Below are 21840 nucleotides of genomic sequence, written 5' to 3'. Positions count from 1 at the left end.
ATTTTCATTAGATCCACTAATGGTGTGAAATGTATGTATTTGATTGTTGCAGAGTTTAGATAGAAGAAAGTTGAACACTGAATTCATTTGATGGGTGTATAAGGGTGGTTGAAGTTCTGATGAAACAAGAATAATCTGATGTGCAGCACAGGCTATCTGGAAACTGAATACAGAAATGATCGCAGAGACCTTGGACAATACTACCATCATATGACTGAAACACATTGTGGAAAAACTATTTATATTCATATTGTTGGTGCAGTGCCTCAGGATATTTATAATCGAAATAGAAGTGATAGAAATAATGAAATGTTAAGCAAGTTGTATAGAAGAGTGAAAGAAACCAGGAAAATATTAGGAGTGTTTGAATCGAAGAAAATAGACACCACCACATTGGTTACACAAAGGAAGGGTGAATTATTTGTTGAGAGATCACTTTTGTATACAGACCAGCAACAGATGTAGATGCACAATTTTCCATAATAAGAGAATTTTATATGAGTATAAGCAAGTTTGAAATACCTGACATCAAATCATCCAGGAGTGGTGAATGAAAAATATGATAAGGTATGTGAAAGGAAAATAAATCCACTAGGAAATTTGAAAAATAATAACCGTGTGAAGTGGAGAGTTCCATCTCCAGTATTATAATAAGCAATAATTATGGCTTAAGAATGATTAAGGCTCATTTTTCATTCATCATTTCACACTGGATTTCATTTATTTATGCTAGCTACAAGTTAGACTATTTCTCAATCAACAAGACTTAATTGACCAGATCAGTACCAATGTAGTAACTTATGCCTGTATTTTACAATGATGACAGGAGGATGATGTTTAATAAAACTCTAAGTTGGTACCCTAGACAACATTTTACCATTCAATAGTTGTGCTTAAGTGACTTATGTTAGTAAACTGTATTGACACTCACAAGAAACAATGGAGCCCTATAACAAATAAAGACTATATAAACCACAATAAAAAATGAAGCCAGTCTCCAATTACAAATTCATCTGATATTATCTATACTCAGTATTACTCCATAATACTAATGCAAGTCAAACTTTGTTAAATAATAGTTACTGCTGCAGTCTTGTTAATTTCTCAGGGAAATGAATGAAATCTAATTTTCAAGCTACAGCTGTACAAATAAATACTGTAGTTATTTGGGAATCACATCAGGTGCAGTGCTTCTAGTAGTTCAAGTATCAGGGGACGTGGATATTACCAACGAGCAGCCCTGAGTTAACTTTAGTGCATTTTATTTATTCGTGATGCTTGTGATAGATGGTAGGAAGGGGGAGGAAGAGAGAGATGAGAGATGATAAGGTGAGAGTTTGTAAGAGTGCAAAGCAGCCTGTTACAGTGAGCCATCCGGAACATTTACACTGCACTGCGTTTGATGTAGGAGGAAGACACAGTGTTCCAACGGGCTAGAGAAAGATGTTCCATTTCTACTGTACCTTGTTTCCCTGATAATAGTGCACATAGGAGATGTCCAAGAAGACAGTCCATTCACGCAGTACTCTTTCCACACAAATATCTCTATAAGGATACTGCAGTTGATTGCATCACTGTTGGATAATTTTTGAAGTAATTTTCAAGAACAGAGTTTTCAAGGTTCTACATTCTTCTACCCAATGTCTCTACAGCTGATGGTCTGGCCATGTACAACATTATATGACTGAACTGTATACAGTATGATTACTTTTACAAATTGTATAAACGAAACTATTCTGCACACATAGTGTACACACTGCTCCCATAACTGCACAAAATGTACAAACACATCAATAAAAAATTTCATTGCTATCAAATTTGTCTTGCATTCAGAAAAGAACTTTTCATTATTTCCTCATAGAGTATGGTCGTTTAGTGTGAACAGAGGCTCCAAAAGAGTTACTCATCTGTTTGAAATATTAAGTCTTTCATCCTGCAAACTTCAAATTTATTGATTGTTCCTCTTTTCAGCATCTAATCTTTGGTCTGCTCAGTCTGCAAAAGATACTAGGCTTGTACTGGACCTAGGATCTTAACAAATACGCTATTCCTTTCCAATGGAGATGTCCACTTGTGGTGAAATTGTATGATTTCATCATTTAGTCTGTACTCATTTAGTGATTGGCAGATATCTTTCAAACAATTAATTAGACATGAAATACAGTCCAATAGGAGTACAATTCACATATATGAGTAACTGCAGTATTGTATTTGCACTGAATATGAGACAGAGTTTCAACCCAATTGCAAACTGTATCTGAACCTGCAATCTGTTGGCAAAATTTCTTGTGATATGAGGCAGGTGATTAATGTCAACTATTTGCCTCTGTTGTTTCCATAATCCAGCACATACTTGAGAAGTGAGGCATAACATAGATCAAATGAGTTGCATTCAAAATTCTAGAGAAATATATCACACTGAAAAGTGTGTGTGTGAATGCGCGCACATGTGTTTGCTTGTTTTCAGTTGCTAGCATAGTCAGTAATTTCAGTTTGTGACATAAGTGCTGACACGGAAAACCATGTAGGCATTGTTAATGATTGATTACCAATTTCTTGGGCCTGAGATAATGGGTTTATGTCAGTGTCATGTACATGTTATATTTAGGTGCTTGAAGGAGAGAAAGCGCAATAATGCATTTTCTCAGTAAGCTGGGTGATCTGGTGGATTTATATTTTTGTTAGGAGTCTGTTTGTATGCAATACTTCAAACAACTGCTCTGTGGATGGTGTATAGTGATTGATATTCTTGTTACTGTCCATCATCTTTCATTTGTGACAATATAGATATGAAACATACACAGTATTTTTCAAACCAATTAGCATTTGAAAGTGAGGAAGCTGGACTGCACCTGACAGCAATATGCCAATGGGTGCTACACTGGCAGTGTCAGCTTCCACTGTGTCACCACTTACATTGCTCAAAGCATTGTGCTTTTCAGTTCTCAAGATGGGAACTATTCTGGACATCTGTTTCAAGATAAAACATTATTCTGGCCCTAATAGAAATTAATAAAAGATATATATATATGGTACATTAATTTCAGATGTATGCATGATTTTTGCAGGAATTGAAGACTATAAAGCAATTTTTTTATCATCATGGACAATGGAATGGTGTGGTGGCTGCTTGCAGGCATTATTTGTCACAACAAAATTACAGTTTCAGACTTTAAACATCAGGTGTCAACTAATCTAAATCAGACTACAGCAGAAGTAGAAGAATCATTCTAAATTGATCTTTAGTACTTGCTCTCAAAATATCGCCACTTCCAAACTTTTGAAAAACCAAACTAATATCATTATGACCTACTTCAGCTCACGAGGCTGCACTAGCATGGACTCTACTGATTGGTTGAAGACAGCAATCAGATAAAAAATTAATCACCACTGTTCTGATTACCTGCAACACACAGTAACAGCTGCATTTCACTGTGGCACAAAGTGGATAATGATGCAGTTAACATAGACATTGTACTGCTGCTGCAACAGCTTATGCAAGGAAGAAGGAAGAACTGAGATTAATGTCTTGTCAATAGCATGATAATTTGAAACAGAACACAAACTCGGATTATGGAAGAATGGGGAAGGAAATTGGCTATGCCCTTTTCAAACGAACTATCCTCACATTTGTTGGAGAGATTTAGTTAAATCACAGAAAATCCTAAACCTGGATGGCCAGACAGGAATTTGAACCACCGTCCTCCTGAGTGTGGGTCCAGTGCGCTAACCACTGACGACTTATGCAGGATGGGCAGATTGCACATCTACCTTCTCTAATGTTTAGTGCATTGCTACAAGTAGTACCAGAAACTGCCATTAAATATGTATATCTGAGGACATGGAGGTGTGTATTTTTGCCTTCATACATTTCTCATGGCAATGCAAACACAAGCAAATTTGTATGAGACTTATCACCTTGTGGTCTTTGTTAAAATAATGGCCAAACAGAAACACCTCTCTGTTAGACAGTGAGATGATTTAGTCATGCTGATTCAAAGTACCCATTTCTCCATAATCAAGTTGTCTGAAGAGCCTCAGTGCCTCAGTGGGCTTACATCTAAAGGTAACAGACATTACTGTCAGCTTGGCATGCCAGCTGAGCAATTTTTCTCTACTCAGTTCATGCTCAACCACATGGTCTTGACAGTCACCGGTAATTTTACAGGCTTTCTGAAGATGAAAATAGTATTGTGCACAAATGACTCATTTTCTGATTTATAACTGTTATCTGAGTGAGTTTCTGGTCCGCTAATTTAGATAAATAGCTTATTGTCACTGCATACTCTGTCAGATGATTACACCACATGCCAAAGAGCAGTATGTGAGCATTTTGAGCTGTACACCATGCCATGATAATCAAATATAAAAAGGATATTAGAATTTAAGTTCTCTTAAGTGAAGAGATCAGCTGCAACAGAGTGCAGGGACTGGACAAAGATGAGGCACGATATGGACTGTGGCTTTGTTGACAGAAATAAGGGCTGGTTATGGTTCAAAAACCCATAGATGAGAAGAGCAATGAAGACTTAACACAAGCTCAGATTTTGGCAGAAATGGGATGACGTCAGACTGTGTCCTGGTATTTTTCATAAATGATTTAGAAAACTTAAATCTGGACGGACAGGTGGGGGCTGAACTGCCATTCTACTGAAAGAAGTCCAGTGCCTTACCACTGTGCTACTTCACTCAGTTTGTTGAAGGTACCATCTCAGGATTCATGCTGCATGTCAAACTGTGGGGATAGGTATCTTGGCTTTTTCTAGCTGCATCTGGCATCTTCAGTTGTAGCATTATAAATATCACTCACGGTGATTTTAGTATGGTATTTCTTTGTGCAGCATACTCAAATTTGTTTCCACTCAGGTGATACAATTTGTAATCCAATATATAATTTGACTGCTTATTCATTTAAATTTAATTTGTAGTTTTCTTTCTCTGTTCTCTTTAAAAGACCCAATACTTTCTTTGTATTTGTCAAAACAGCAAACAGATAGTGATAACAGAGTCCCCCTTCTTGAATAATTTATTTACTCTCTGAAAAGGATCCATCTGTTAAAGGAGAGTTCTTCTCCTCAAAATTTCATCCTGTTGGAATAATTGTTTGCTCTGTGCACTTTGAATTAGAATAACAGATTTTTTTCTGTTGACATTAATCTGACTAACGAATCTGTCTAAGAGTTCTGGCACCCCTCGCTACTTGTGAGCACCGCGAATACTGGCAGGAGGGGTGGAGTTGGGAAGGTGGGCGAGAGGGACAGGGGAGGGGGGGAAGTTATCCTTGTCAAGTTGGATAGAGTACACTATGCTTCTTAAACATATCAGAACTTTCAGAGCACTGGGAGCCATACTTCACCACAATTTCTGTGAAAAATAGTGCATGCTCTTAGTAATACCAGCCTGACCATTTTCTCTGGCAATTTTATGGAAGGTATATGGCATGTAAGTTTAAAATTCATCAGGTATTAATTAATACCATAAAAAGGTGTAACCTCTCTTCTTCGGAATCACGACACTGCACTTGCTGGCACCTGTTCTACCGGAGCCATTTAGAGTGAATCAATGTTCTCACTGATGACAGTATACTCATTCATAGTTGAATAGCGACATAACATGAAAAAATCACAGGACAAATGATCAAGAAATTCTCACCATCTAGGTTGCAAGAACCAAGATGTTAACACCTTCGGGGTATGAGTGTCAAATCTTAACAACATGCACCTCCCACTTTTCTGCCCCTAAACTACTACATTCTATACAATTTGCTGAAATATTCGATTAATGAGTGGGAATTGTCTTATGTTTTATTATTGAAGACGTTCTTCAAGCATGCTGCTTCAGGCTCATTAGGCATTCTCAAGTAGACCTTCTCAAACATTAACACGATTTTTAAGGAAGCATCTACATTTACATTCATAATCCACAAACTGCTGTGAATTACATGCATGAGGGTACATCCCATTGCATTAATTATTAGGATTTCTCCTCATTCCATTCTTGTACCGAGCGCAAGAAGAAAGATTACTTGAATGCCTCTGTGCATGCTGTAATTGATAATTAGTCCAGTCTTGCTTTCCAGTTCCCACTGGAGCAATTTAATTAGTATTTTCATGAATTCATCTAGCTCCTCAAACTTTGTAAGTAGCCTTTTGAGTGATATTTGATGTCTATCTTCAAGCAACAGAGTGTTGAGATTTTCAGTGTTCCAGTGACACTTGTCCACAAGTCAAACAAACGTGACCATTCATGCTAAATGTCCTACACTCTTGAGTAACGTTACAAGATGGTCATATGAGTATTCTGTAAGTGATCTCCTTTGCTGATGGACTGCCTACCAATGAATCACCTACTTTACCTACGATTGAGGCTGTGAGATTATTCAAGTCCATATCCCCATAGACAGTTACAGCTAGGTATTTGTGTGAGTTGACCGATTCCACTTGCTGACTGAACATTTATGCTGTTATTTTCAGACACAGGTAGTACTTAATTACAGGTAGTTGCATAATCTCCAAAAAATCTAAGTTTATCATTAATATTATCAGCAAGGCTTGTAAGATCCAACGTGGACAATAAGGATACCGATACACTTTCCTGGGACTTGCCTGAAGTTACTTCCACATTTGTTGATGCCTCTCCATTCAAGAAGTACTCAATCCAGTCACAAATTTCCCATGATATTATATAGGATCATACTGTTTATGTGGTACTGAACCAAAAGCTTTTCAGAAGTCAAGAAATACTGCATCCATGCAGGGGTGATTCTAGAAGTTGGCCAATGGGGGGGGGGGGGGGGGGGGGCTAAGGGTGTGGGGAGGGGGAGGGGAGGGCGGGGTTTGGGGGTATGGAGTATAGCTTAACAAAAGGAGAGTTTGGGTCCTCTATTGACAGACTGGTAAAATTTGGTGCTGCTTAAAGTAGTTTTTGGTAACTGATTCGGAGTTCACGGTAACAAATGTGTATTAATAAATAAAAAGATGCCTATTTTAAGTTAAATGATATTTATTGGTTTGGTAGCAAGCTATTTGCCGCTCTTATTCTTTTGTTAAAATTTATTTGGAATACAGTGCAACCTATATTGCTACATAATTATAAAAAAAAATTAAAAAAAAAAGATTGAATCTGCTGGAGTGATATATTCGCTGATTTCTGGAGTCATTTTATCCGGTGTAATACGATGCTCAATGGGAGGGGGGGGTATAGCCCCTATAGCCCCCCCCCTTGCCCCCACTCCTGCATCCATCTGATTTATTAACTTAAGACTTTCAAAGACTTTCAGGATGTCACATGACAAAAGTGCGAAAATATGTTCCAAGATTCTGTAACATGCACGTATCAGTGACATTGGATGATAGCTTTGTGATAATTTCTGTGTGGAGACTACACAAAGTGGAAAAGAAATTCCCTAACAATTCCAAGTGTGAGGAGGAATATGGTGTCAAAAAGCTCCAGATAAATTAAGGTGAGCAGGGCAGGGAGTGAAAGGAGGTGCCGGGTGGGAGGGGGGGAGGGGGGAGGGGGAGGGCAGCATACCACAATGACGACTGTTTTCCTCTCACTTAAGGTATATGTCAGCCATAAGCAGTAGTTTAATTAAAGTGTGAAACTTGGATAATTAATGTGGAATAATATTCATATAATTAACACATTTTGAGGTATCACGTATTTATAAAACCCAATAAAATTCAATTTCAATACTAGGTTAAAACTGCACTATTCCCTGAGATTTTATGAAATTCCTGAACTTCCTCGAGATTTCCCCAGTGTTTTCGGGTAAAATGTAATTCCCTGATAATTACAGGTATTCCAGAAGAATTGTCACCCTACTTGTACTGCTGCTCTTGTAGACGGATGTGACCTGTACTTCACTGCTAGATCTTTCTATGGTAGCTGCAGTATATTATGGCTATAAGAAAGGCTGGCTCAGCAAATACTGTACAGTACATAGCAGGAATTAACTGTTTCCTGGGGCCTTGTTCAGTCTTAACGACTGCAGCTGTTTCTCCGTGCCACCGACACTAACCTCCACATCACTTATCATTTCAGTGGTGTAATACGTGAACTGGGGCCCTTTCTGGACCTTCCCTACTTTCTGTCGTAGTGGACTATCTTTTACTCTGAAACTGTTGTCGGTGCCCGTTTGGATCAGTTCTTTGGTACATCATGATAAACAGTCAGTGTGTACACTGAAAATTACAAAGCTCTGTATATTGTTATTTAGAATTCCCTGAATCTGAACAGAGTGCAGTAATGTTCTCAATCTAAATCTGAACTTGTGGAGTGAGGGACTTCGGAGAAAACTAAAGTGTACTGTTTCAGTTATTACTATTAGATCTAAGGTGTCTGTGCATGAGAATCTACCCTACAAGCAGACTCTCTATTATATAAGACAGTTAACTGTTGCTGTTAATATTAATTACTGTCATGGTCAACTTGCTGTTTGAAACTGTACAATGCAATAAAACTGGTTCTGGACATTCCTAGCTGTTTGATAAGTTCTGTTAGCCTTCTGGAAGATCTTGTCATAAACTACATGATAGGATTCCACTTATCCCCATGTATTCTTTCCTTGTAGTGAATACCAGGAAAGCAATGCAAGATGATCAATGAGCTGCACTAATATTCTTAGAAAACAATCTGTGTATTGTCAACATCGAACTCCATGGTCAATAATTCAAGAAGTCTTAATCGCATTTATTATTATTATTATTATTATTATACTGCCAACCGGTTTCAACCCAATGTAGGGGTCATCTTCTGAGCATTTACACCACTGGTCGGCTGCTGGTGATGTCACTCCTGTCTACATAATGGCAGGAAACATTGAATTATTGATTTATCATACTAATCACTGCTTCTCTCCACAACCATGTTGTCCAAAGAACTCCATGGTGCCTTACTGATGACTAAGATTATTGTCTGAAGCACAAGTCATCTGATGGAGTCACTAGTCTCTGAATCTCTATAGTGTCACTGCATGTTCTAATGTACCCTTTCAAAGAGAGACAGTTCAGTAGCTCTTCTGACTCAACATTATAACTGATCTAATGAACACCTTACTGTCCAGTGGAATACACAAATGACAGGTACTGCGTTAAATTGTGATGTCACAGTTGTGAAAGTGGCCAGTCACTGCTTTTATTACATTGTTAGGAAATCATCACTGGTCAGGATAATAAAGAAGGCAAGAATTTTAGAGTTTAACATCTCTTTGACAACAAGATCAGTAGAGCATAAAAGAATGGACAGGGAGTCAGTGGTGACATTTTCATGTAAACTATGATTGAGGGAAAACTACCTGTAGATGGCCTGAGGGATGCCTGAATGCTGCTCCTCCTGGATTCAAGTCCAGTGATTCAACCTCTGCAGCATCTTACTCAATTGTCAAACACAGGTTCTGGCAATAGCCACAGTATGTGGAATGTTTGATAACAATACCGAATAAACTCAAGGTATTGTGAAAGGGGCCTGAAGGGAAAAAAAGTGAGGACAGGAACTCATCTGTGGAAACCTTACTCAATGAGGCCACAGAACACCAAAAACATAGGGTCAAAGCCTGCCAGTACCTGAATTTAACCTGCTAGACAGCCTTCCCTGTCAACATTTCAAAAGTGTGCTTCACGAAACACCACTGGAATCAAATGAGGATTTAATGTTCTGGGTGTATGCAGTGTGTGTGGTTGTTTGAAACATGTGTGGCATCAACAAGCAAGTGTGTCAGCTGATGGTAGGCAGGTATTGTAACTCTGGAATCAGACACCTCCACATATCCTGTCATTTTTTAGTTTTTAACTCTAGCTTTAACAATAGTGTCATTTTCCTATACCTTATTTTGTATGTTTTGCATTTTATTAATTTTTTTCCTCTCATTTTCTTCTGAAAATTGTCTTATTCTTTGTACCTACAGTATTTCTTAGATATGTCAATTGACTGCCCTCACTGACGAAGACAAAGGTAAATGCTGCTCGGATGGCTTAGCTGCATGTGTTGACCTCTATATTTTTGATGCTCATTTGCATCACTAAATGAGGTCTGCAATCAGGATTCTTATCCTTAAATTGTTCCTCTGGCATCTCCTGCAATCTTTCGAGTTTTATGGGATTGTTTTGAAAGATTTTGTTAGTTATCATTATACATATGACACTTTGGATGGAGAAACAGCAAAAATGACTTATCTCCTCACTCGTGCACCTCATAAAATGCCAATAACAGAAAGATAAAAAAAAATTGAGCTCATACAGAGGGTTACAGGCAGTTACTCCTCCCTCATACCATTTGTGGATGGAAAATGATAATGGGTAAACCCTAGAGGTGCCTGAAGTATCCTCCAACATGCACTATAACACAGCTTGCCGAGTCTAGACCTGCAGAATACCTTGACACCTTCTGCCATTGACACATCCTGATTATCTTGTGACAGGAGAACTAATCAACTACAAATCTGGCTCAAGGAAAGACTGGATTTAGATGTTTAGGGAGAATGTTCCAAAAAACCGTGAAGCTGTTAAAAGATCTAATGGTTAAACAGTCAGATTTCTTTGATACAGGAAGCGTGTGCTCACCTAAATCATTTATGATCAGGTTACAATCCAGCAAAGGCAATCCTTTGCTGATAGAAGCGAGACCATTCTCTGTTGTGCTGCTGCTGCACTGGACCGAGCAGTGTCCACATTTAAGACAGCTGTACTTCTCAACAAGACTTATGGCTGCTTTATACACTGTCTGATCAAAAGTATCCAGACACCTCTATGTAATGCAGAGCTGACTACTAGATAGCATGAGAGAGGGATAAACAAGTATAAAAGGAAGTGGTGAATATTAGGTCGTCAGTTGAAAAGCCGTAACACCAGAACGGATTGGTCAGGAGAGCTCAGTAACGTTGAAAGTTTGCTGGTCATTGGATATCACCTGAGTAACAAATCCATCAGTGACACTTCAACCCCTCTAAAGCTACCTGAGTTGATTGTTGGTGATGTGATTGTGAATTGTAAATGCAAAGGAACAACCACAGCTAAACCAGGGCCAAGTGGACCTCATGTACTAATGGGCTGGGACCACAGAGCACTGAGGGGAGTGGATGCAAAAAACTGCATGAAATCAGCAATAGGGATCATTTGTACACTCTGAAGAGCTACCAGCAGTCCACATAGCACAGTGATTGCATAGGGAGTTAACATGACTGGAATACAATAGTTCAGCAGCTATTCATATATCACACATTTCTGTAGTCACTAATAAGTGACATTTAGGGTGGCGTAAAGAGCAATACCACTGAACAGTGAATGACTGGAAAGGAGTGATTTGAAGTGATGAAATGTGCTATAACCTATTGCAATTTCATGGAAGGGTTTGGGTTTGGTGGATGCCTGGAGTACATTACCTGCCTTATGTTTAGTGCCGACAGTTATGTATGGAGAAGGTGGAATTACTTTATGAGGATGTTTCTCATGGTTGTAGTGTGGTCCTCTTATTGAGCTTAAGAAAATGATAAATGTGGAATGATATGAACACATTTTAACTGTGAATGGTACAGGAACATTTCACAGTCAATGATAATTTTTATCAGCATAACAACAGAGCTTGTCAAAATACAGCATCTGTGAGATAACATTTTGTGCACAATAATATTCCTGAAGTGGACTACCATGTCCTGAGTCCTGACCTGAACCCAGTGGAACATCTTTGGGGTGAATAAGGATGCCAATGCTGCTCCAGACCCCAGCATACGAGATCACTTCTGTGTTCACAATATTTGAGGAAGAATGGGCTGCCATTCCTCCACAAACATTCAGACACCTCACTGGATGTGTCCCCAGCAGAGTCAAGCTGTCATAAAGCCGAAGGACACACATACTCCATATTAATGCCTACTAATAGGTGTCCAGATACTTTTGACGAGATGATTTCTGTTCATCACCAGGCCGATGACTCCACCGTGCAGTAGCTACAGCCTGTTGCCATTGCTATTTGATAATGATAATGAGCCAAATAACTTGCTACTTTTTAATTTCATTTAATGTTGCAAATTTCTAAAGCTGAAGTCCAAACAATCTGGATGCGCAGTAAGAGTTGATTAAGGACTGGGGGACATTGTTGCAAAGTGCCATAAAGTTATAGAAGACTTGTCTTGTCAGACTGTTTAGTCTCTTTACTTAGAGGACTCTGTGGACAGAGATCATTTGCTTCAGACTGGACGTGATCTAGCACAGGCAAGCCCGAGTAGAAGCTTTACCATTATGGTGGAGGATTTGTATGTTCTGCACCTACGAGATGACTCATTTCCCTCTTTGTAATTTTATTTTGTGTTGTGAATTTATATATTTATGGTACAAAACACTTTGCTTTGAAGAAAGGGTGGATGAAGAAAGGGAGGGAAGGAAGAGAGATAAGGTTTAACATCCTGTGGGTGATGAGGTCATGAAAGACAGACTGGAAGCTCCATTTGGGGAGAGAAGAAATCAGCTGTGCCTGTTACAGGAACTGTTAAGACATTCACCTTAAGCTAGGCTTACCATATGTCTGGGATTAGCCTGAGCAGTCTGGGTTTTTTAGTGCTGTCTGCAGTAACGTCTGAGGTTCCAAAAATGTCCAAAGTTTGAGAACGTTATGACTGGTGTGCTTTTCTTCTTTTAATTTTAGACCTGTATGTTGGACACTGCATTTTTAATATTCTCTTATGACTGTGCCTCTCTCAGCTGAGATCAAGTGCTGACATCGATGGGGAGGCACGGCTACCAGTTCAGCCACAATTTTTCATTCAGTCATTTGGCAAAACATCAGGAACAATGTGTTTATGTCGCTTTCATGTGTGTTGTAACTTTTCTACATGCTTTTGATTGTATTATCCCTATTCGTGTTTTGTCTCATTGTTTAGCAATGGGCAAAAGAAAGTGTGACTTTAACTATAATCTCCAACAGGAATACAATTCCAGAATGAGATTTCTCTCTGCAGTGGGGTGTACGCTGATATGAAACTTCCTGGCAGATTAAAACTGTGTGCTGGACCGAGACTCGAACTCGGGACCTTTGCCATTCACGGGCAAGTGCTCTACTATCTGAGCTACCCAAGCAAGACTCGCGCCCAATCCTCACAGCTTTATTTCTGCCAGTACCTCGTCTCCTACCTTCCAAACTTTACAGAAGCTCTCCTGCGAACCTTGCAGAACTAGCACTCCTGAAAGAAAGGATATTGCGGAGACATGGCTTAGCCACAGCCTAGGGGATGTTTCCAGAATGAGATTTTCACTCTGCAGCGGAATGTACACTGATATGAAACTTCCTGGCAGATTAAAACTGTGTGTCACACCGAGACTCGAACTCGGGATCTTTGCCTTTCACGGGCAAGTGCTCTACCATCTGAGCAACCCAAGCAAGACTCGCGCCCAATCCTCACAGCTTTACTTCTGCCAGTACCTCGTCTCCTACCTTCCAAACTTTACCGAAGCTCTCCTGCGAGAGGTCTCGCAGGAGAGTGGGGATGGAGCGTGAGTCGTTCTCGGGTAGCTCAGAGGGTAGAGCACTTGTCTGCGAAAGGCATAGGTCCCGAGTTCGAGTCTCGGTCCGGCACACAGTTTTAATCTGCCAGGAAGTTTCAGGAATACAATTCTTTGACACCTTATATTTAATTCAGAACTTTATTGTTGTAATTTTTATGATCTAATTGAAGCAAACAAACCATTTCTGAAAAAAGCCACATTTAGCGAAAAGTTGAACTGAATAAATAAGTTTGAGCCACAATAAACTGTTAAGAATTAGTAATTTCAAAATTTTAGCCTGGGTCGGACCCAGAAAAATCGGTAATCTGTTCTGTGTTGGACTCAAGAAAATATGGTAAGCCTACCTTAAGTGACTTTGGGAAAATCTGGATCTCCAGAACAAGAGTCCTCGACTCTTACCACTGCTCTCCTTCACTTGGTAATGGGAGGTAGATAATCTAGAAGAACCACGAGGGTGTTGAGGACCAAAGCTTTCAATGTTTGCGGCTGCTGTATTTGGCAAATAAGAGCAGAGCTCGGAGAGGAAAAAGCGAGTGACAGAATTGTCATTAGGGATCTCTGTCTTTGGTGAATAGTCTACACGAGACTGGAGAACTGGCTTTGAGAGAGTAGCTTAGAAGTGTGGCGCGGCGTGGTTACGTACCTCTCGCACTGGCGCAGCGTCCAACTGGCGATGATCCAGAGCGAGACCATGAAGACGAGCAGCACGGTGCCGGGGCAGATGGTCATGAGCGTCTTGAGCACGAAGCGCGTGTTGAAGTTGATGCGGTTGAGCGCGCCGATGGAGCGCGAGCTGGCGTCCGTGAAGAGCTTGCTGTGCAGCAGCATGACGCGGCAGATGAGGTAGAGGCGCAGGAACATGGGCAGCGACAGCGTCACGTCGTACGGCACCCAGCACGAGCCGACGTTGCCGCCGCGGTTGGCCAGCTTGGTCGTCCACAGGAAGTAGTACTGGCCCGGGATGGGGTGCACCGCGCAGATGGCCAGCTCGAGGCTGATCTGCGTGATGCGCTGCCACGTCATCGCGATGCGCCAGTCGTCCGCGCAGTTGTCGATCATGAACAACTGCAACAGCGTGGCTGAGGGTCATCCAGCAGCACTACATTGAAATGTAAGCAGTGCGGAGCCCGTAAACAGAACGACAGCAATGATCACAATGGCCTGGGGCTGAACTTTAAATACGAGAAAATATGCCGCGAATGACCGTATTTTTAATTCAAAACACCGGTACCGGTGTAGAAGACAAAATTTTTCGTTTATACTTTATGGGGGGCATAGTAATCTAGCAATAAATTGCGTGCCTGGAAACCAAAAGGTTCTCATGATCTTGCAAAGTGACATATTGGAGAAATCTTAATTAAAATCTAACGTTAACATCTCGTAGCTGGGGTTATCATGTAAAATTTTGTAAATGACGCTGTCATCGCCTTTGACTGAGCATTTTTTTGTAAACCCCAATGTTGCAATTTCGACCATGTGGCCATTTTCAAGCGGAAATCATTGCGCTTTAGCACATATGAAAAGTTGAACATCATCTGGCCTGACATTTCGATGGTATCCAATGAAAACTTAGTAATTCCACCTGCCTGTGAAAACCTCGCAATTCCAGTAGCCAGCAACACCTTTACCTGTAACTAGGCTTCTACTATAAGCTTACACATACAGTGACATTGTCTGTATCACTTTATATGCTTTTTAAGAAACCGTTCTCGCTTCTCCTGTAAAATTTAACAAAATGCAGTTACGAGTTTTTCATTGCCTATTGCTTACCATCAATCTGTTTTCTGAAACTTCCTGGCAGATTAAAACTGTGTGACGGACCCAGACTCGAACTCGGGACCTTTGCCTTTCGCGGGCAAGCGCTCTACCATCTGAGCTACCCAAGCACGACTCACGCCCCATCCTCTCCACTGCAGAGTGTAAATCTCATTCTGGAAACATCCCCCAGGCTATGGCTAAGCCATGTCTCCGCAATATCCTTTCTTTCAGGAGTGCTAGTTCTGCAAGGTTCGCAGGAGAGCTTCTGTAAAGTTTGGGAGCTAGGGGACGAGATACTGGCAGAAGTAAATCTGTGAGAATGGGGCGTGAGTGCTTCGGTAGCTCAAATGGCAGCGTGTTCGGTCAGAGGGTAATGTGCCCTCTGTAATAAAAAAACTGAGTTAGTAGATCAACAACGAACTTAAATGGATGTCTTACGACGTCCGCCCCGAGCAGATGCAACATTCTAAAGCGAATAAAATGGAAAAAAAAGATGGCAGAGCACTTGCTCGCGAAAGGCAAAGGTCCCGAGTTCGAGTCTCGGTCCGGCACACAGTTTTAATCTACCAGGAAGTTTCATATCTGCGCACACTCCGCTGCAGAGTTAAAAATCTCATTCTAGAATCTGTTTTCTGTTTACGACTTTTTGTATGTATTGGATTCTTTAAATTGCACTGTCAGCATGTTCTTCGTGCTCTGCTTTATTTTTGCATGCGTCTGTAAAACTGCGGGGAATAAAGGATTCAATGTTTGTTTCTGTTTCATATAAGAAATTTGATTTTGTCGCGTAATGTTCTGTGGAAATTTGTCTCTGCCTACGAATCGGTGTGTGAACCGCTCTCTTTAAATGAGTTGCAAGTATATTGTTCGTATTCTGATTTAATTCGCATCCGTTTTTTTCTTGTCACGGAATGAGTATGTATTCCTGCTTTGTGTAGTGTTCCTTCTGCTACTGAATATGCTTCGTAATCTTCGTGAATAACGCATTCTTCCCTGCAAATGCTAAGAATGCAACACTAGCTACACAAATGTGTTCATATGTTATTAATATGTATTCCAAGCAATATATTTTAGCAGACATCAATACATACTACAACTGTCCCATTCCAAGGAAAATTTAAACGCAAACAACACACACCCTTAAGCTTTCAGAATTTGAACTACAAGAGAATTCTGTTTAAGGGTTTACTAAAAGCAATTGCATTAGGTACGGTGGAAGTATGTTCAAATTATACCACACAATCCCATGTAGAAATTTGCACTTCGATGTACAATATTTTGCTGCATATATTACCTGACCCAATGACTGTAAATAATTTCCAAGAAACGGTGCACATCGAAGTCGCGGCCTCACTGTGAGCGATATATATCGAACGCTCGACTCTCGGCAAAAGACGAACGTAATGAAAACAGAAAGTCATTAAAAAGAGATAGTAATAGAACTTTTTTCGCTCACGGGAATTTATTAAAGAAATAAATAATATTATTGGCTTACATTATCCCTCAGGTGTTGTGTACGAATACCATGCCTTTTTTCACATACCCAGGACACACTTTCGACACGTCTGTTAGAAAATCTGGGAGACTCACAGTAGAGAGATTTGGCAGATTGTCGCAAATTGTAAAATATAAAAGCTGAAATATGTACAGTTCATTTCGATCCCCAGGCCTCCCCACTTCAGTAACAGACGATGTAATTGTGTTGTCGGATGATACGAATTCTACTGAATGGTTGGCGAATTCATGATGAGTTCTCTCGTTTTTCAAGATTTTGTATGATTTCCATCCATTCGTGATCTCTTTAGTATCTGGTAGAATGAAATGTTTAGTGAGTGGTACCGATGTTTTCTTTCCCGTGGAATACACATGTCAAATGTGGCACTTCCCCATGTCGTTTTTGGAAACCCAGAATACACTATGTAGGAATCAACATGGATTCCAGAAACAGCGATCGTGTGAGACCCAACTCGCTTTATTTGTTCATGAGACCCAGAAAATATTAGGTACAGGCTCCCAGGTAGATGCTATTTTTCTTGACTTCCGGAAGGCATTCGATACAATTCCGCACTGTCGCCTGATAAACAAAGTAAGAGCCTACGGAATATCAGACCAGCTGTGTGGCTGGATTGAAGAGTTTTTAGCAAACAGAACACAGCATGTTGTTATCAATGGAGAGACGTCTACAGACGTTAAAGTAACCTCTGGCGTGCCACAGGGGAGTGTTATGGGACCATTGCTTTTCACAATATATATAAATGACCTAGTAGATAGTGTCAGAAGTCCCATGCGGCTTTTCGCGGATGATGCTGTAGTATACAGAGAAGTTGCAGCATTAGAAAATTGTAGCGAAATGCAGGAAGATCTGCAGCGGATAGGCATTTGGTGCAGGGAGTGGCAACTGACCCTTAACGTAGACAAATGTAATGTATTGCGAATACATAGAAAGAAGGATCCTTTATTGTATGATTATATGATAGCGGAACAAACACTGGTAGCAGTTACTTCTGTAAAATATCTGCGAGTATGCGTGCGGAACGATTTGAAGTGGAATGATCATATAAAATTAATTGTTGGTAAGGCGGGTACCAGGTTGAGATTCATTGGGAGAGTCCTTAGAAAATGTAGTCCATCAACAAAGGAGGTGGCTTACAAAACACTCGTTCGACCTATACTTGAGTATTGCTCATCAGTGTGGGATCCGTACCAGATCGGGTTGACGGAGGAGATAGAGACGATCCAAAGAAGAGCGGCGCGTTTCGTCATATGGGTATTTGGTAACCGTGATAGCGTTACAGAGATGTTTAACAAACTCAAGTGACAGACTCTGCAAGAGAGGCGCTCTGCATCGCGGTGTAGCTTGCTGTCCAGGTTTCGACAGGGTGCGTTTCTGGATGAGGTATCGAATGTATTGCTTCCCCCTACTTATACCTCCCGAGGAGATCACGAATGTAAAATTAGAGATATTAGAGCGCGCAAGGAGGCTTTCAGACAGTCGTTCTTCCCGCGAACCATACGCAACTGGAACAGGAAAGGGAGGTAATGACAGTGGCACGTAAAGTGCCCTCCGCCACACACCGTTGGGTGGCTTGCGGAGTATAAATGTAGATGTAGATGTAGGATTCCGCGTTTCATTCTTAAATAATCGCTTCCATATTTGCGGATTGCTATTTGTGTACTTCCATAATTTTGTTTTGATCACTAATGGGGATACTATCGTTAGTATCAATAACGTAACCCACCTCCCTACCAGGGGCGCCGACTTATAAAAAAAATATAGGGAGGGCCCATATTGGGGGTGTTGATTCGGGAAATTTTCTGAATTTTAGAGGAACAATAGTGAGTTTTAAAGTTTTTTAAACATTTTAGAGTCATATTATCAACGTAAGAACCCAGAAAAATGGACTCTCGAAAACTCGACACTCCGGGAAACTCGACAAGCCTGACACATTTTTTGGCTTTGAAAAAAGGAACAGAACATAAACACTCACGGTATTTTCGTAAAAAGCTCATTTAATTTACAGTAATAATCATGTTTATAGACTATTACAGAGCAGTGAATTTAATGCTCTGAAAAGACTGAAATTATATTTAATTAAATCCTAAACTATCATTACAAGAATAAAACATAAAATATTGCTGTCTCACAGAAATAGCACTTTGATTAATAAGTGAAATAGCTAATTTAAGCTTACTTTAAATAAGGCTTAGGGTTCATTAAATGAAAACAATATCTCAAAGTTAATGCTTTAATACAGTTAATAAAGTTAATACAGTATGCCTAATACTTTCAATCAAAAAGTATGTAAATAGAGGGTTTTAATTGGGTCTTACAGCCTAAAAATATTTAAGTATTTGAAAATAACTAATACAATACTATAGTAATATAGTAATACAGTACTAAACCAGTATTAATATTCCGAAACTGCAAATTTAACATTATGTATGTACTTAATTCTCTATTTTATAAAGACTTTTAATACTGCTCTAAATGCCATTATTAGGGCTAGAGTGTCTTTAGAAAGTTGCACATGTCGACCGTTTGACTAGATTACTGAATATGAAGTCATTGTTGACTGGTCGGATATCCAATTCATCCAAAACATCTCGGTGGGTATGAAGAACAGCCAAGTTGTTCAATCGCTTCTGTCCCATTGTTGATCAGAGATATGACTTCAGATGTCCAAGGGTGCTAAATGACCGTTCTGCTGTTGCTGTCGTGATTTGAACTACTTTGAGAATCTCAATGCACTTCACTACTTCACATAACATTTCTCCAACTGCAGGCTCTTGTGTAATGTACCTTCTTACATCACGCATGTTTTTTAAGACTAGCTGTTTTTTTACTAGCGATATCGGCTAACTTAGTCAAGTGTAAGCGCAGTCTCTCAATGTCTAGGTCATTTTTCAAAAACTTTTTTCACCTCTGTTTACTAAAAGCAAACACTCTTGTTCAACTACAGTGACCTGTGTGAGTTCAGTTGAAGTAAATCGCTCAGTAATGCAAGATTGCAACGTTTCACAAACTTCAATGTAAACAGCTTTACAGTATTCCTTTGGGGTTTTGAAAGTGTGTGGTGAGCTGGCTTCGTTGTTTTCATACCTCTTTGGTATACTTCGATTCTGAGGAAGCGAAGGATCATCAACTTGTGAAGGTTTTTCTCTTAAACACAATTCCCAAAAGTGCTCAAAACTATCACGACTTCCATTCAATATAAAAATCAAGCTTTCATATATTTTTTCCAGATCAGCAACACCCAGATGAGGGCATTGAATTTTTTCATTGACATCCTCTACTGGGTTCACTGCATGACAATAAAGACGTAAAAAGAAATAAGTCTTGAATTGTAACATTGAATCAATGTAGCCTGCTCATTTGTAACCTGCCTCTGTTTCAAAAAACTCTAGAAGTTCTTCAAAGTTTTTCAGTTTCTCAATATACTAGAAGCTCCATCGAGTCGGGTAAAGGGATCGTAGACCAGCTTGGCCGTTGGCGCTCTCATAGCGTATGCTTCTGAAAAGTCCCATCCTTTTGTTGGATTCCCTTACGGTGTTTACAAGTCCTTGGCTAAAGCCATAATATCCCTCATAGACGGACGATGGTGGAGACTGTCTACAACTGCCAAGTCTAAACTGTGAGCAGTGCACATAAAGTGCTTTTGGTTGTGTATCCAAAACTAACTTTTTTAGTGCTTTGAAATTACCTCTCATAGTTGAGGCATCATAGCACTGTCCTTTGTCCGTTGACAAATCAAGACGAGAAAAAAAGTCCTTTAAAATATTAAACAGAGTTTGTGATTCAGTGTTGGGTGTTTCGTATAAGCCAATAAAGTCTTCGTTGATGATTAAGGAATCATCGACAGAACGAATACAAAATGACACTTGTTGGTGAATCGACGAATCACTTGTTACGTCAATCAAAATAGAAAAATGTTCAGTCTTTTTGACTGAAGCTTATACCTTTCTCAACATAGACTTTCCTAGTAGATCAATGATCTCGTTTTGAATATCGTGAGACGTTCACTTATACCCCGAACGCCCTAACCAATCTTTAAACTCAGGTGTGTCATTCTTTCGGAGTTCCAACAATTGAAAAAAAATTGAGTTTACATATTCGTGCCCTGTAATTGCTAGTCCTTGTCGGCATAGAAATTGCACGGTAGTAAAATTTGTCTCAAGAGTGAAACGGCCTTTCTTCATATCACTATTTAACTGTTCATTCAATTGGGAGGCCACACTTTGGTTAGTGATAGAATTTAGTTTCAGAAAACCTTCTTTGTGCGTAAACGTATTTTCATGAAGACGGAATTTTTCCAAAGCCTTTTCCCAGTTAGAAAACCCTAAGGAAGTAAACGTATTTTCTCTTTTTTGAAGAAAATTGTAATAGATTTTTAGCATCTGCCTCTTTCCAGGTTTTGCAAAAGACTTTCTCTGTAGATGCCTCATATTCTAGCCATGTATATTTGATCAATCAAGACTTCTGAAATGATCTTCCCTTACCGGATTGTCCAGGTTTCGGCTGTGAACAGTTCTCGCCTGAAGACAACGAAGCAATTGACGACACAATAATTGTTGGAGGTTGACTAGCGGTATCAACAACTTCCAAGCGCGCCTTTTTGGTAACAAATTTATCCATTGCACACTTAATTCACAATACACTAAGAGACTAAAGTAAACGAATAACATATAGTCATATAAAATAGTCCTCTAAAGTCGGAACACTAAACGCGTCTGCAGCATGCACTGAATGAAACTATCCACACTGAATGACTGCGACGGCAGGGTGGGCTTTATATAGCCGCGGCGTCTTAAAGTCTCGAAGCGTCAAGACGACGCAAGGCGCAGGGTTCCAGGCGCTTCTGCTCCAGTCCTTTCGATGTCGCCACGGCCGTAGCACTGGCCCGCCGGCGCCAGACTTCACCCGAAGGTTTGCGCACTGGGACAAATTCTAAGTGTGCCCGCAGCACCCCATACTATCATGGCTCACACCATTCGTTTTCAGTTAACCTGCTTATTACCGTAATAATTATTTGTTTTAACTCATAACTGAATGTGTTTTAAAAGGTAACTATCATCAAACAAGGAAAAT

General features: G+C 39.9%; 1 protein-coding gene across 1 annotated transcript in view; it reads right to left on the bottom strand.

The window, feature by feature from the left end:
- The window catches only part of LOC124623078 (small conductance calcium-activated potassium channel protein), a 234423-nt gene that overhangs the window by 169632 nt on the left and 42951 nt on the right, over positions 1 to 21840 (bottom strand). The window contains exon 3 of the mRNA XM_047148870.1: positions 14140 to 14561. Coding sequence (XP_047004826.1) covers positions 14140 to 14561 — 422 coding nt within the window. The remainder of the gene's footprint in view (positions 1 to 14139; positions 14562 to 21840) is intronic.

Source organism: Schistocerca americana, chromosome 7, assembly GCF_021461395.2.
Source record: "Schistocerca americana isolate TAMUIC-IGC-003095 chromosome 7, iqSchAmer2.1, whole genome shotgun sequence".
In the NCBI taxonomy this organism is placed as follows: domain Eukaryota; kingdom Metazoa; phylum Arthropoda; class Insecta; order Orthoptera; family Acrididae; genus Schistocerca; species Schistocerca americana.
This window is presented reverse-complemented; position numbering and strand designations above follow the sequence as displayed.